Raw genomic sequence first — 15,305 nt, forward strand, 5'->3', positions numbered from 1 at the left:
GAGCAACATCACACAACACAGCATTCTAGAATGGCTGGGGACTGCCTGATGCTTTAACCAAGGTTAAATGTTAGCAAATTTACAATAAAAATTACACATCGTTTATCACGTCTTACCTTTGGTGCAGATGCGGCAACTTTGGCTGCTTCTGCGTAGTTTCCTTGTGCAAAAAGAGTATTAAACTTCCTGGCGAAGAGTTCCTCCGCTCCAGCCAAGTTACTCCGGATTGCCATACGCAGTCCCAAGTCCGGATTCTGGAGCACATTGGTGGCGTAATTGACAATGTTATCTTCTTCCACACAAACAGAGAGTACCTAGGAAGACAGAACACAATGACAAATCAATGGCGACAAACTCATGCCATGCTGGTGGGGTTTATAAATAGCATTGATAGTGTGGTGATTCATCAAGGAGTGGAGAGGCAAAGGCTTATAATCCTAGACTTTTGGTTTAGAGGTTTCATGCCTTACCTGCCCCTTTTTGTTCACTCCAATTATACCAGAGGTAGGTTCATGAGGAGCCGTGACAAAGATGGTGTCCGCACTAATACGGTTCATGTAGATGCAGACACCAGATTCCAAATCATACATGTGAATGTATCCATACTTTGTGATCAGATAGATAACACCATGTTTTGTTCCAATCTACCAAAGACAGAAAAAGAAGACATGGTTAACTTGTAAGAATTCAAAAGCTCAGTTAGGGCTGCAGACTAACCCTATGACAGGAGTTGGAGTTTTACAGCCCGCCAGGTATTGTTGAACATGCATCTCCCACCATTCCTCGCCACTAGCTCTGGTGGGAATAGCAGCCCAGCAATGTCTGGAGAGGCACCCAATTCCCATCTCTGCCTTGCAGCAAGGACTCAATACATCTTTCTCACACTTCCAATTAAAGATCTGGTACCATTTTGAAATGGAAGCTAGGTGCTTTTATGTCTGATGTGAAAACACTTGAAGTTCTGAAAAGCTGACACTCCTCCAACTCACAAAAGTATGACCTTTAGCTCCAAAAGCACACTTGATCTGAGCAATTCACTTTTTCAGCCCAAGTCCACCTTTCAGATACAATACATGCCCTGCTCCATCTCCAGGGACAAAAAGACCCAGCTCCATGCAAAGATCTCAATTGAAAGCCTGTACTGAGACAGATGCTTTCTTGAAAAAACGCGCTGATCTTTCCAAAACAGTGCTCCTTTTCCTGCTCACCTATGTTGGGTCTTGATCTCTACTCACCCAACGTTATCCTACCTCATGTTTTGCATTTATAATCTAGAAATAATATATTTATTTACACAGGACTTCCTCAGCTGATTACATCTACTGCTCAGTTGCATTTAAGGTTCATAAATTGTTTTTGAACTCCTTCATATTCTTCTTATATGTCATTAGGTAAACATTTTAATGAAAACTCATTAGAGAACATGGCTACTAAAGGCTCTACAGTCTTCATTTTGTATCATTACGTTGACCTACATTCCCTGTTGTAACCATCACACGTGACTCTCAAGGGGACTTGTGTACCTAAGCATTCTAGAGGAAAAATTAAGCATTTTTTCCTTGTATTTACATCATTGCCAACACTCTAACAAAAAACCAGAGACAGCTTTTAGCTAAAAGGAGGAGTTCCGCTCTGTCTTCCCCAGAGAGTTTAGACATTTCCAATGGCATTCAAACAGGAAACATTGAAACCTCACCTATTTTCAGCTTCGGGATGTCCTCTGGTTTCTAGAGCAGCCTGTTAAGTGGGATCTATGGATGTATTTATACTGTAGAACTAATGCACTTCGACATCGCTTTAACTGCCATGGCTTGCGGCTATGGAATGACGGAAATTGTAATTTTACCAAATATTTTTCCCTCTATACGAAAGAGAGCTGGTGCCTCACCAAACTACATCTCCCAGGATTCCATAGCATTGAGCCATAGCAGTTAAAGTGGTGTCAAACTACATTAATTCTACAGAATAGAAGCACCCTATTGTCACTCGAACAAAAGTAGACACAAACTTTTGCATGCTAATCTAGTTTGTACAAACTACAGGCCAATTCCGCAATGGATTCACTCAATTCTGGGTCATTTTGCTATGTCATAGATCTGTTATCTATCCATGACTGCCTGTAAAAAGCTTGAGGTTACATAGTGCTATCGCAACACTCAATACAATGTGGCCCAATCAACATATGTTTAAATCCACTTCTGTGACATTACCTGCATTGCTACAGGGAAATCAGTTTGAGCCTCAGGCGGAAAGAACACATCAACTGCTTTCTTGACAAAAGGCTGGTTTCCAGAGGCAGGCTGGCCCACTTCGATGATATGCAACTGAAACGAGACAGAATTATAATTACTCGTATATACTCGAGTATAAGCCAACCCAAATATAAGCCGAGGCACCTAATTTTACCACAAAAACTGGGAAAACTTATTGACTCGAGTATAAGACAAGGGTGGGAAATGCAGCAGCTACAGGTCAAATTCAAAAATAAAAATAGATATTAATAAAATTGCATTATTTGAGGCATCAGTAGGTTAAATGTTTTTGAATATTTATTAAAAAAACTGTAATTTAAGATAATAATAAGACTTTAATAAGATAAGACTGTCCAACTCTGAATACCTATATACTCAAGTATAAGCCGACCTGAATAGAAGCCGGCCAGGACCCTCACTCGAGTATAAGCCAAGGGGAGCTTTTTCAGCCCTAAAAAAGGGCTGAAAAACTAGGCTTATACTCAAGTATATACAGTAGTTGTTCTGTTGCCGTAGAAAAGCCATGTCTAATTGAAAATTACTTTTAAAAGTAAGCATTGAAAATGACAGGGGGGGGGGGGGGGGGTTGCCAACAACATTCTATGTTTTGGGTTTGTAAGGGACCCGAGTTTGGAAGGAGCCTGTGCATCAAGATCACATCACTGGAATCTGAAGGCCTATTTGTAAACTGCACCCAGCTCAGGAACTCAGACCAACGTCAATTTGGTGAATGCAGAGTGGAAAAGGAGATGGAGTCTCCCATTCCTTACAGAAGAAGTCCTGCATTGGGTAAGTCCAATATTGTCAATTTCAGTATCTGTCAAGCGGCGTTGGGAAAGGTGCAGGATCACCACCAGATGTACAAAGCCAAACCTCTATAAGTAGAAAAAGCCTCTTTTCGATATGAAGGTAATCAAATATATGGTTTTTACCTTGCCACCTGCGGGGCTACGCACTGCAAAACAGAAAAGGGTGGAAGGCTTGCCATTTCCTTCTATCTTGAACTCCGCAAAGGCTGCTGCGTGTCCTTCGATAGGCTGTGAGACTTTTCGATCCACCGAATACAGCTGCATAGCGCCAACCACACGGTTTTGCTACGGAAGCAAACATACAAACACTCAATAGCTGAAACACTGAACAGCTTCACATCCAACAATTCATATCTCTTAATTCCCTCCAGGCTGTCTATCACAAAAGACTCCAACTGCTAAGACTCAGATCCATGTCATGGTTTACAAGTTTGCCATATATGGTGAGCAGCAGCAGATTGAAAAAGATTTCTTTTTTAACAGGTAACGTTTTGAGACTCCAATACTTGCATCACCTTCATGGCTTTCCTTACCTGGGCGGAGATTCCTATGAGGAGCAGCCACTTTTGATTCTCATCCGTTCTGTAATTGATGATTTGGCAACCTGCGAGACTGGCGTGCCTGTCGAACATCTTTTGGGGCAGAGAGTCCCCTTCCATGCTCCAGTGATACACAGCCGTCTCCGTCACTAAGGCCACTGTGTTCACAGATATCCATTTCCAAAAGATCACCTCCTCGGCCATTGTGTGTGCTTTCATTTTACTTTTCATCTCAATGTTAAAAATCTGGAGGGTTTTCCCCGCTGGCATACAAGGCAGAAAAACAAAGGTTATCACAGCCTCCTGAAAGGTTACTGAACAAGTGTAGTTCCCTGTTTTTTGTATGAAAGAAGAGTTCCTAAGATTACAATTGGCCTCAGAGACATAGGAAGAAAATTAAGGTGCCAGAAAAGGGGATCTATAGTACTATGCAGCAGCCGTTGCAAGAAAATAGCGTGTTTTTTACAAGCAGTCCCAGCTGAACTGCTACAGTCACTTTTGCCACCTCTCTGCTTTGTGTGTAGATCTGGCATGATTTTTAACACCGGAAGTGGAGCCTGAATGGCTGGGGATGAACCTCGAAGACCTAACAGAGGAGCACTTTATCCAGAGTCCCATCTATTTCAATAGACTGAGGATGCTATGGCAGGAGGCACCGATTAAGCAGCAAGATCACTTAGAATTCAAGAGAGTAAAGCCAAGGGCAGCATTGTCCCATAGGACACAAAAGCCATCCGCTAATCCCTGTTTCACTTCCTGCCTTTCAAGGTAAAAGCCCCTTTAAGAAGATGGGGAGAACAGGTGGGAGATTGCAGTTTATGGCACAAAGCAGTTAAAAGACGGCAGTTTGGCAAAATACACTCTCTAACAGAAGGCATTACTAAAGAAAAAAATGCCAAACACTTTGTAATATGTTATCATAATATTACATGAAGACAAACCTGGGAATGATTGAGGCCAGATAACTTCTAGACTCTGACAAAGCAAAATCCATTTTTGTCCTTTTTCTACTCTGCACTTGACCCAATGTTGTGATCAGAATCTATGTTAGAAGGCTGGCATGCAACAGGCTTGTCTCTAATCCCCTTTTTCATCCAAGTAGGAAGGACACAGCAGTACATCACTATCAGTTTAAAAGGCTGAATCCCTTTTCACAAAGAAAATCTACATTCAACTGGGCTTTCTAAAGATATTGCTTTAACTCAAGGCATGAAAGGAGGAGAATTTTAAGACGCAGGCATTAAGCAACCTTCCAACCTACGATATGCTAAATTTTTTTGCTTAACATTTTTCTTGAAAGCATAACTGAAAGGTTGCGCATGACCTAGCTTGCTCCTTTCAGCTCCAAACCAACTAGAGATGATAACTCACATAACGACAGCTATCTATTACCACTGTAGCCTCTGGCTCCGAATTGCCTTTCTTATGTTTATTTTTGTGTAGAGTTTATTTCTCCCTCTCCTGGCCTTTTACAGCTAGAAAATAGTTTCACAGTCCCATTTGCTGCAATCTTAAGCTAAATACCATGAGCAGACACTTTTGAGAATTGGGTTACTGACAACATAGAACATCACAGAAAATTACCAGCGAAAATAACATTGCAATTTTCACATGTGCTCAGTGTCATTTGTGAGCGACTGGCGCTAAAGCAGGTCAATTTCCGGTAGGGCTCAAACAGAAATGTGCCATTCTCAAACCAAACACTGACACATTTTCTCTAATTATATTTCAGCAACTCCTTCCCCAATTGCCATTTCTATTGCAGACCTCTAAAAGCACTGAGGTCTACGCCGCCAAGCTTAACTCTCCCCATTCAGAGGCAAGCCAAATTGCTACTACTTTTCTCTAAAATGTGAATGGGCTGGGCTGCGAAGGGGAAGGAGAAACAGCATGGATATGGACAGGAGGCAGGAAAAGAAGTGAAACACTATTTTCTTTCTAAGGGTAAAGAGGAAAATATCCAAACACCAGAGACAGAAGAAACCTGTGGCTGCCAAACAACATGGCTTCATACAGGATGGAAAGATCAGAGGGAAATCCCTTTACAGAATTGAAGAAGGAATTTTAGCTGCCTGCATGCCTTGATGCTTCAGTTACAAGGGAGGCCTTCTCTCCCAACTAAATTAATAATAATAATTATTATTATTATTATTATTTATACCCCGCTTTATCTCTCCCAAAGGGAACTCAAAGCGGCTTTGCTTCTCTTTGCAATCAGGCCTATAAAATTCAAGCTGGCAGTCTTGAATGCCCATTCTTTAATCTTGACCCTGCAACTAGATTTTGGCTTTATATTTCTATGTATTAGCACAGCATTTCTTCAGTTTACACTTATTGGTGTGGCATATTTAACAACATATTTTCCATGGCTCAGCATCCCTTATCCAGAATTCCTTATTCTAAAATCCAAAACTGACCACATGGGTGACTTGATTTACTTTGCCTTCTCAAATGGTTATGTGACACAAACGTGGTTTCATGCACAAAATTATTAAAATTACATTCAAACTGCTTAAGGTGCCTATGAAACAAAAATTAATTTCATGTTTTGGTTTGGGTCCTCTCTCCAAGATATCTCTCTGCGTACAAAGATCGAAATGCAGGTATTCTGAAATCCAAAACACTTCTGGTCCAAAGCATTTCGGACAAGGTATACTCAACTTGCAGAAGGTCAACTCCCCTCTTATTAAAGAGGCTTTAGTATTGAAATAGCTGCCATGAAGAAGCCTAACAGTTCAAAAATAAGGGTAACATCATATTGAAATACTAAAAAAACAACCCAGAAGTCTATGTAAAACAAGAACTTTCCCTCTCACTCCCTCTCTCTCTGTATGTCAATAAGCCCTGGGAATGTACATTTGGTTGTTACGCTCACTTTTAGGAGTAGTAACCACATTGGTCTCTTGCCCAAGAAACCTGTGGAACCTTACAAGCTAGATGACGACCTTTTATCAGTGAGAGTCCACATCAAATTCAATAGGTGCTGCTCTCAGTTACAGACTTTGCACACCTATATGTACAGGTAGATTTCAGAAGACTTTAGAAAGCCACAAGTTCCAAGAAGCCTTTATCCTCCAACTCATACCCAAGAGTCTAGTTTACAACTAGTTGATCTAGATTTATTGCCACAGGAGAAGCAAAAAAGGAACCGGGGAAAGGCTCATGTTTGAGTGAGGTGCTTTGGACCAGAACGCTCCAACAGAATTTTGGGCAAGAACAACAATTTCACTCCAGCTTTTAAGCAAAGTTCTTTTCATCAGATAAAACTGCATTTTACTGTCTCACCAATGAAGATTACTCATAAGAGTCTAATCTCAAAAAACAAAACAAAAGGATTAGCACAAAGAAGCAAGAATTGCACAACTGCATTACAGTTGCTGATCTTGTAAAAGCAGAATTCTGTTATCTTCAGGTGACTTAGCAACTGCAGCCAGGAATACATCCCCCACCATTCAAATTATACAAAAGAAGGTTCTGGAAACTTTACATCTGTGCAAAAGAAGGGCGTGAAATTGTGGTTTTCGCATTCCCATGCTACGCAGATGGAAATGTCTCCCCCAAAGTGCCGCATTCCCCCATTCTGCCCAACACGGATACCGTAGACATTCTCGTGGCACAGAACAAAACAGAATACAGAGATACAAGGACAAGAATGCTGGGGTCACTGTGGGAGTTCCACATGCAATTCAGAAATGCAATTTGTATGCGCCCACCATACTCTTGTCACAGGTTAGAGAGATGCGTTGCTTTCCTGAAGAAGTGGTATTGTCTATGTATTGCTCACCCTAGAAACAAGAATTTCAAGGACGGCACAGAATCTCTGCATTTGTCACTGCCACACTCCAATCTGCAGGGAACATTTGGAGTGCTTTTCTAAATGCTTTTATATTCAAGCTGGTCTATACTTTTCTTATGCAAGCTGCAGCCCTATTACTGAATAGTTATATTGTGGACAGATGTTGTCAGGTCTATCTGGATTCTTTACACACAAAAAAGCAACTGCAAGCAAAAACAGATATGGTAGTGCTAGAGGAATCCATAATGGAATGCATGGGGAGGGAGCAGCGAAGAGAGACATTAAGTTATGTCTCAAAAGTTACTTGCATCTCTGTGACTAGTATTTAATGCATAGCAATGGAGTAGTGCATTGGATAAGAGTTTTTTCCAGGGTTATCACTAAATATTAGCTTTCCTGGCCAGTAGCTTGATGCACAGGGGCCCAAGATCATTAGAATTTAAACCTTATGTAGGTATCGTAAGACAAAAGCTACCACTGGTGTTTTATTTGCCCCGGAGAGCATATTTCACAGCCCGCAATTCCCACTGAGGGATGTTTAAGAAAGTTTGGAGATGGGACGTGTCAGCTGCCCAGACACATCGCTCCAAGATTCCCAATGCAAGTTCAAGATTAAATAGCACATCGTGGACCCCTGTGAATATTGCCATGGACTTTGGGGACCAAGAACCACATTTAAGGATTAAATCAGTGACTGGCACACAAGACACCATGCTAGCAGAGGTCTCTCATAAAAGTATTGCCACTCGGTTTTTGCCAGTTAACCGTACTATGATGGGGCTGCATAGGGCCTTCTCTTGGTACAGTTACAACCAGCAAGTCATGACCAATAAGAATTGCCCCCAATTCAGGTTGTAGTGTCCACATCCCAATTCACCCTCTGTGCCAAATTGCTTTTTTTTTCTCTTTCTTCCTTTTTTCAAAAAGAGAATTCAGTACTTTTTATGAGATTAGACCATTCCATACTATTAAACATGAAGTGCGTCAGGACAAAATCAACTCACCATCTGTTTTAAGACAAGAATGCAGGAAAAAAAGTACAGAGTCAGTAACAGTGAAACTGATTTATATTTTTACAAAGCATCAACCTATAAGGGACATTTTGGTATGCTATGGCACCTCAAAGTCAAGCAAGCCACAGAAGCTTATTTATCATCATTTTTACTTACACAGTTCAGCCTGTTTCTAAAATAAACCCAATTGTTATGCTCAAAAGCTGGGAAATCACTGCAGCTAAACACTTGGCTGGAAAAAGTACTCTAACTTGGAATTGTTGGCGTCTAAGAATTTTCCTCAGCCCTAAAAATACCAGTTTTGCAGTGCAGTATAATCCTAAGATTAATTTTGAAATAGTTTGTTCTGACAAGCCCTCTGTTAAAATATACCACTGGCAAACCACTTCCTTCCCAATACCATTTAATTCTCAAAATTCTTCCACTATCCCCAGCCTTCTAATTTTTACAACAGTTACTGTTCAGATTTTACGCAATTAATTGCATTCCAATTCAAAACAGAACCAAGACAGGACAACTGCCCGACTGCACCATTCCAGGTGAATCCAAGGCAGCTGAACTTACCTTTGAGAGCAATCACTTTCGAAGCAGGGTTCATGATGGCACTTTCGGCAGAGATTGGGCGTCTGATAGGAGTTGTCGGGTCGCTCATGTCTATGATCACAACTTGTGCTTGCTCACCCACTTTCTCTCTGATACATATGAATTTGTCAGACTCCATCGTTAAGGTACTGAATCCAATGTTTGCTGGATTAATTCCAAGATTTTGGAGCTAAGGCGTGGGGGCGAGAAATCAACAGTTAGTTTGACTCTTACTTCACCACAACTTTAAGTAAAGAGACTTTCCTAACTATTCAGTAAGAAGCAATTTCAATCACAATTACTGTAAGTTTTTGCTGGATGGCACTGGCTCCTTCAACCTGGTTTTAGAGTAAGTAGTCAATATATAGACATATATATTTTTAAAAAATGAAGGTATGAATTGTGATTGCAAAGAAAAGAAATAGAAAAGATTGAAAAAAATTAAAAAGGGAAGGTAAGTACTGTATATCTACCCTGATAGATGATGGCCATAGTTCTAAAATATGATAGAAGCTAACTTTGATAAAATGTGTATTTATGTATAACTAAAGCAGTAACATATATTCTGAAAATAGAAAGATGCACAATGGCCGTTAATCTTTCGGACCTTGGAAAATCAATCTCTTTGAAATAATAAAAGCATACAGGATTTTAAAAAGGTATTCTTGGCTAAATTCCACCAGAATGTAATTTAAAAGAGCGAGCTTCCGTAAAGGTCAAATATATTTGTAATACAAAATGAAAATGTTGTAATACATCCAGCCAAAGTGAACACATTGTGACACATCCAACCAAAGTGAACACATTGTGAGACATTCAATCAAAAGGAACACGTTGTAACACATTCAACCAAAAGGTAGTAACAATGAACATCTGTGCCACAAGGAAGCATGAGTTGAATTACATCACCAACATTTAGTTAAGACATTGCTTTTTCTTAAAAAGGCACGGTAATGTCCAATACACCCAAAACAACAATTTTTGCTGGACTAAACAGATATTTAGATCTAAAGAGATTTTAGATATTGATACTAGGCCGGTTTTAACTGGTAAATCTGAAAAGGACAACTTGACTCCCTTTTGTCTAAGTTTCCATAGACTCACTCTACTTCATCAGAAACATGAAGCAGAAGATCGGAAAATAGAAAAAGGCAAAACATTTCCTTCACGAAGAAGGTCTCCCGATCTTCAAATCAGGATCATCTCATAGAGTTATTTAGACATAACCATATAGATCGAACTGCATTTTAAAAAACGTTATACACAAAGCGACACTGGCAACAAAGATTGCAGGAAGCACCATGCCTTTCTTTCCTGAGTGATAAATAGAAACTAAAACAATTCAGCTGTGAATTATGGATTAAACATTCCTGCAAATGTATCCAACACACTATACTTTTATCTATTTGCTTGTGGGCTGGATGCATAAATCTCAGTCAATAAACCAGATCTACTCAATTCCTATCTTGCTGTACTTTTCTGGTAACTAAAAGGTGGCACATAACAGCTACTAAAATATCCAGCACATCCACCTTTCTATTACAAATAGCACCACATGGTATCGATTTCCACAGTTTGTTTGCTTGCTTGTTTAATATATACCATGCTAAATGGGCATAGCATTTTGCTAAGAGGATTCCACTTATTTGACGTTCTATAGGGCGCCACCTTTCTAGTTTCCTTTAGGCATTAGCAATCCAGTTCTGCATTGCAATTTTCTTCTTGGAAAACCTTCCTTTTGCAAATCCAAACACTGTTCTCAACGGCACATTCCTAAGCAATTGAGTTAACTGTCCCAACATTTATTTCAGGATTTACTTTGCTGCATTCTTGATCATAAATGGCAACAACAGTTATTCTACATTAATGGAAGACTGAAGCAAGTCTGTCTCCAGAATGAAAAGTTGAATGCTCCTGCCCATCTTTTTAAATAATCAATGAAGCAACCTGGAAGGGTGGAAGAAGTTTCTTTTTTTAATTACTTACAGAAATCCCAATAAACATGTCTGAAAGTGGCTATGAGCCCCATATGAGAAAAGCATCACACAGAAGAGGAACAAGAAACTTCATGACATCTCATGAAAGTGATTGCTTGCTGGAAAATATCGAGTGAATGAAGAATTATTCAGGAGACATACATTAAAAATAAGGGAATCCAACTATTCAAAGGGATTCAAGTTGTATTTGGAAGCCAATTTTTGCAAGTTTCTCTAACACACTGTATGAAAATGGGGACAGAGGGGTTTAGGCTTCCAAAGGTTTGCCTTTAGTTTGCAATCTAAAACACTAGATGTTTTCATACTGGGTGTTCTTGATAAAATGGGAGAGGGAAAATAGAGGCAAGAAAATAAAAGCCTTGCAAGTTGTACTACTTAACAAGCAAGCAAGATGAGGTTACCACTTGCCATATTTCTGCATCATTCAGTTATGGAAATGTTCCATTCAAACATCAATAGGCTCTGTTCATTGCAGTTACAGACTGTTCTCAAGAGACGTGGATGGAAATGCTTTGTAAAAGGCATAAAAATAGCAGCTTAAAGGAATGTTATAACCCCTCTTCTGCTATTCAGAAAACCAGTGTTTCACCCCGGACTGCGCATGGAAAAAATCCAATGTTTTGGGTTAGGCATTTAGAGTCCCCGTTGTCAAAAATAACAGCAAAGTTGAAATGCTATTATCAGTGTCTCTTCCAGTTTATGAGGCACAGTTTTACATAATTTTGAAAGTCTACCCACAGAACAATCCAAGATTCTTGACCAGACTGAATGAAGGCAACAGGTCAAAAAAGAAACTCACAGTGCACTCTGGCTTTCCAGATCCACAAATATAAAGAGTTAAAAGAATCTGGGATGCTTTTTCAGTAGCAGAACTGAAATGCTTACTACAGTTGCCAAAACCACAAGTAGAAAAGATCTGTAAGTTGTTTTCCTGAGGGTGAAAAATGGGAACCTGGCAATATGCTGGGTTGGTCACTTTATGACTCCCATATTGAAAGGAGTTTTCCCCTAGTTAGACCAGCTCCCTTATATCAATACTCTACTTCCTGACAAACACTGAAAAAGGTCGAGTAACATCCCCAGGAGAAACTAGGAAAAGACCAATTACTATGAATTCCTTCAACAGAGCTGTAAATGTTTTCACATTTCTCCCTCCTTTAACTTGACCATATCCTGCTTGCTTGCTGGCTTTTGCTTTCAAAGCCTCTGCCATTAATATTTTGCCTAAGGTTTTCCACGACTGAACGCAGCACACTGAACACAGCACACAAGCAATTGAAGGATATGGCAGAGCTTTTCCAGTAAGCAATAAATGGAGGAAAGAGAATGTTTCTGGCTGGCAAACTGCTATGCCCAACTCAGTCTGCTTTGCCCAATCCCTTCTGTTTCAGGAGCAACTCTGATTAGTAATAAGAGCAGGAGGCATAAAGTAAACCACAGCCCGCCCAAAAAACACTTTTAGCAGATAGGATATTTTTACATCTACACCAAAACAGAGTTCTGGTTCTCATCCAACACTAAAACAATTGTAGCACTATGAGGATACGCCTGAACTAGCCCTAGTTAGGAATTAGGTCTGCATATTTGGCTCTCGTGTCAGTACTCTGGGAAAAGTTCAGCAGAGTTTCATTTCAAGAATCCCGGATGCATGGCTCCTTTAAAATAGATGCTTACCCTACATACTCATGCGTAAGTATTGAAATTTTTTTTGTTAAAAATCAACCCCAAAAAACCTGGCTCAATTTATTCATGAGTCAATATGAGCGCTATATCAAAAAAGGAACCATCCTTTTCTCTGGGTAGTGACAAAAAGTGAAATCATCTTGGGAGAAGCTAAAAATGTACCAATGCCTCTACTCTCTCATGGTACTGCTTCTAACCTTTTTGAATGTCTTGATGAGCAGCATTGGTGCTTTCCCCTCTCCGTGGAATAACTCCCCATTTATCCATTGATTATAACAAAATCCAAATTTTTGGCACCAAAACCATGACTATATACTGTAATTAAGGAAGCCAGTTTTCACAAACCACAGTTTGAAGCCAGCAAACTTAGAAACCTACCAGTGTTTTTAACTTTGCCATGTGTCAATTTTACATGCTAACACAATCTAAGGAAATTCCCAGAATAAGGAAGGTTATTCAAACTATCACTGAGATAGTATTTCAAGATTTTTCCCAAAGGTTTTAAGCTGAACTTCAACTAGCGCTTTCTTCCCACATAATTGGCTGGAAGAAAATGGACGTGCCAGTTTAAAATTCTCAGCACTGTTTCTTGAACTTTCGGCATGGCTGCATTCTCTGAAGGCATTATTCTCTCAATGAGAGGTTCCCTACAAATAATGATTTGGAATCTACTCATCTGGAAGTAGGTGTGTTTTGAAAAGAAAATACTTGACAGACGTAAATGTCTAAAATGCTTTTTGGCAGGATTCTTCTGTTAAGAAAATACATGTGTGTGGTCTTCAAACCATTAAAACAACAAAATCTTATAGGCAGGGAACCTAAACATAAAAATTCAAGTGAATCTAGTGGATGCCAGTGGACAGCCAAGTTACTATTCATGCCACTCTTAAAAAACAAATCCTAGTGGATTAAAAAATCAATTGCTATCATTCAACCAGGCAACCAGATTTTTTCAGTTTGATTTTCAGCGAGGCTTAGCTTCTCAACAGCTTTCCAAAAAAATCAGCAGAATTGAACTCATTATTCCAAATCCTACAGCTTCCAAATCAAAGAGCTTGGAAACTTCATTTTTGGACTACAGCTCCCCAAATCCCCCAGTCAGCATGGTCACTGACTAATTCTGCAAGCTGGACACTGAAAAACTAACATTATCCAAGCTCTCTAGTCACCTAACCTTTTATAAACTTTCTTCACCCATCTCTCTTTTACTGATTTGTGTTCATATTACATCCACAGAAATTTAATCTGAATCAGTTGTGAACTGTTATCAACAAACAATTACAAACTTGGCTTCTCTCAAAGAACAAACTAGACACATGAACTCAAGTCCTTCATAAAAGATCCAAGATTTAGCCTCCAGACACGACAGTTATACCATCTATAAGACATAATGGTTTATTATATCAGTTGCTGCACCTAAGCTTGGATCAGTATAGCTTAATAGCATCATTCAGGAAATCGCCCGGGACAACAACATAATATTATAACACTACTTTTCAGTATGCTGTTTCGAAAGATAGGCTCAGTGGCCAAAATCCTATTTGCTGGCAAAACTATGTTAGTGGGAAAAGAAGAGGTGTCACTGGAAGCTGCACGCAGTACAATAATGGGATGGGCATGGACCACAGCAAAAGCTCTCCCTTTTAAGGAATAAATCTAGAAAGTTCTGGAATAGGCTGGCCAGTTTTATATCCCAGTGGGGTTGACTTTTACTGCCATTCTCCCACCGCCTTTCGGCCCTGGTCAAAACAGTGATTCATCTGGCATGAATGACCCATATGCCTGCATATGTTGCCAACAGGATCCCAGCCAATGCTTTTACCCTGCAGAAGACAAAAATATACTTACTTTGAGACACTTTACTGATGCATACATTTGTCAGTCTTCCGCCCTCTAAAGATGTAATCCCCTAACTTTGTCTAGCTAGTGGACCACACAGCAAACAGACTATATATTACTCAATGTTACCAGAATATATATTACATATTTTTAACAGGACTGAAAATATTTTAATGGGATTCGAAGCAATGAGCAAATACATTTTTCCAGTATATTTTGGAAAATGGAAATACAAATACCCTTGACAGAATAAAAGTCGCTTTATGATTTCAGCAACATAAAATGCAGTATGTATAACTTGGCTTGTTGTACGCATCATGTTTGATATACTAAAGGTATGCATTTGTTCAGGAAATAATTAAAATTTAATTGACTTTTCAAAACATTACTGCTACAAATCGAGCTACATGTTCTTGAAATAGGAAGGAACACGTGAACCTCACTGCGTTTAACAACTTTTTTTTTGGGGGGGGGGGGAGTTCATTAAAAAGACAAAACAACAATCAACATCATGAAACAAAGGAAATTATCTTGTCCTTTGCAGTCTTCCATAGTGTCAAACTGACAGAAAGAATTCCATCTCATTAAAAGTAAGAGGAAAACAGGACCAAGAATTACAATGATGTGAGACACTGTACATAAACTTACAAAAATGTCTTCCTGCTACGTCTTAAATATTTGAATCATTGTGCCTTTTACCTTTTCCAATTTATTTCCAGGCCTTCACATTTCTACCTGCAATGCAGTCCCTACACAATGCCAATACAGTGTCCAGTTTGTTTACAGTGGCGAAAG

General features: G+C 39.5%; 1 protein-coding gene across 5 annotated transcripts in view; it reads right to left on the bottom strand.

Annotated features, from left to right (window-relative positions):
* cltcl1 (clathrin heavy chain like 1) overlaps positions 1-15,305 on the bottom strand; it is a 44,975-nt gene that overhangs the window by 24,925 nt on the left and 4,745 nt on the right. For all 5 annotated transcript variants that reach the window (XR_009999993.1, XM_062958442.1, XM_062958443.1 and 2 more), the window contains exons 2-7: positions 8,974-9,181; positions 3,595-3,863; positions 3,185-3,346; positions 2,211-2,324; positions 471-644; positions 117-314 (exon numbers count right to left, since the gene is read on the bottom strand). Coding sequence is in view for 4 of the 5 variants with exons in the window: in XM_062958442.1 (XP_062814512.1) it covers positions 117-314; positions 471-644; positions 2,211-2,324; positions 3,185-3,346; positions 3,595-3,863; positions 8,974-9,181 (1,125 nt within the window). In the remaining variant the exon portion in view is untranslated. The remainder of the gene's footprint in view (positions 1-116; positions 315-470; positions 645-2,210; positions 2,325-3,184; positions 3,347-3,594; positions 3,864-8,973; positions 9,182-15,305) is intronic.

This window comes from Anolis carolinensis, chromosome X, assembly GCF_035594765.1.
Source record: "Anolis carolinensis isolate JA03-04 chromosome X, rAnoCar3.1.pri, whole genome shotgun sequence".
Lineage (NCBI taxonomy): Eukaryota > Metazoa > Chordata > Lepidosauria > Squamata > Dactyloidae > Anolis > Anolis carolinensis.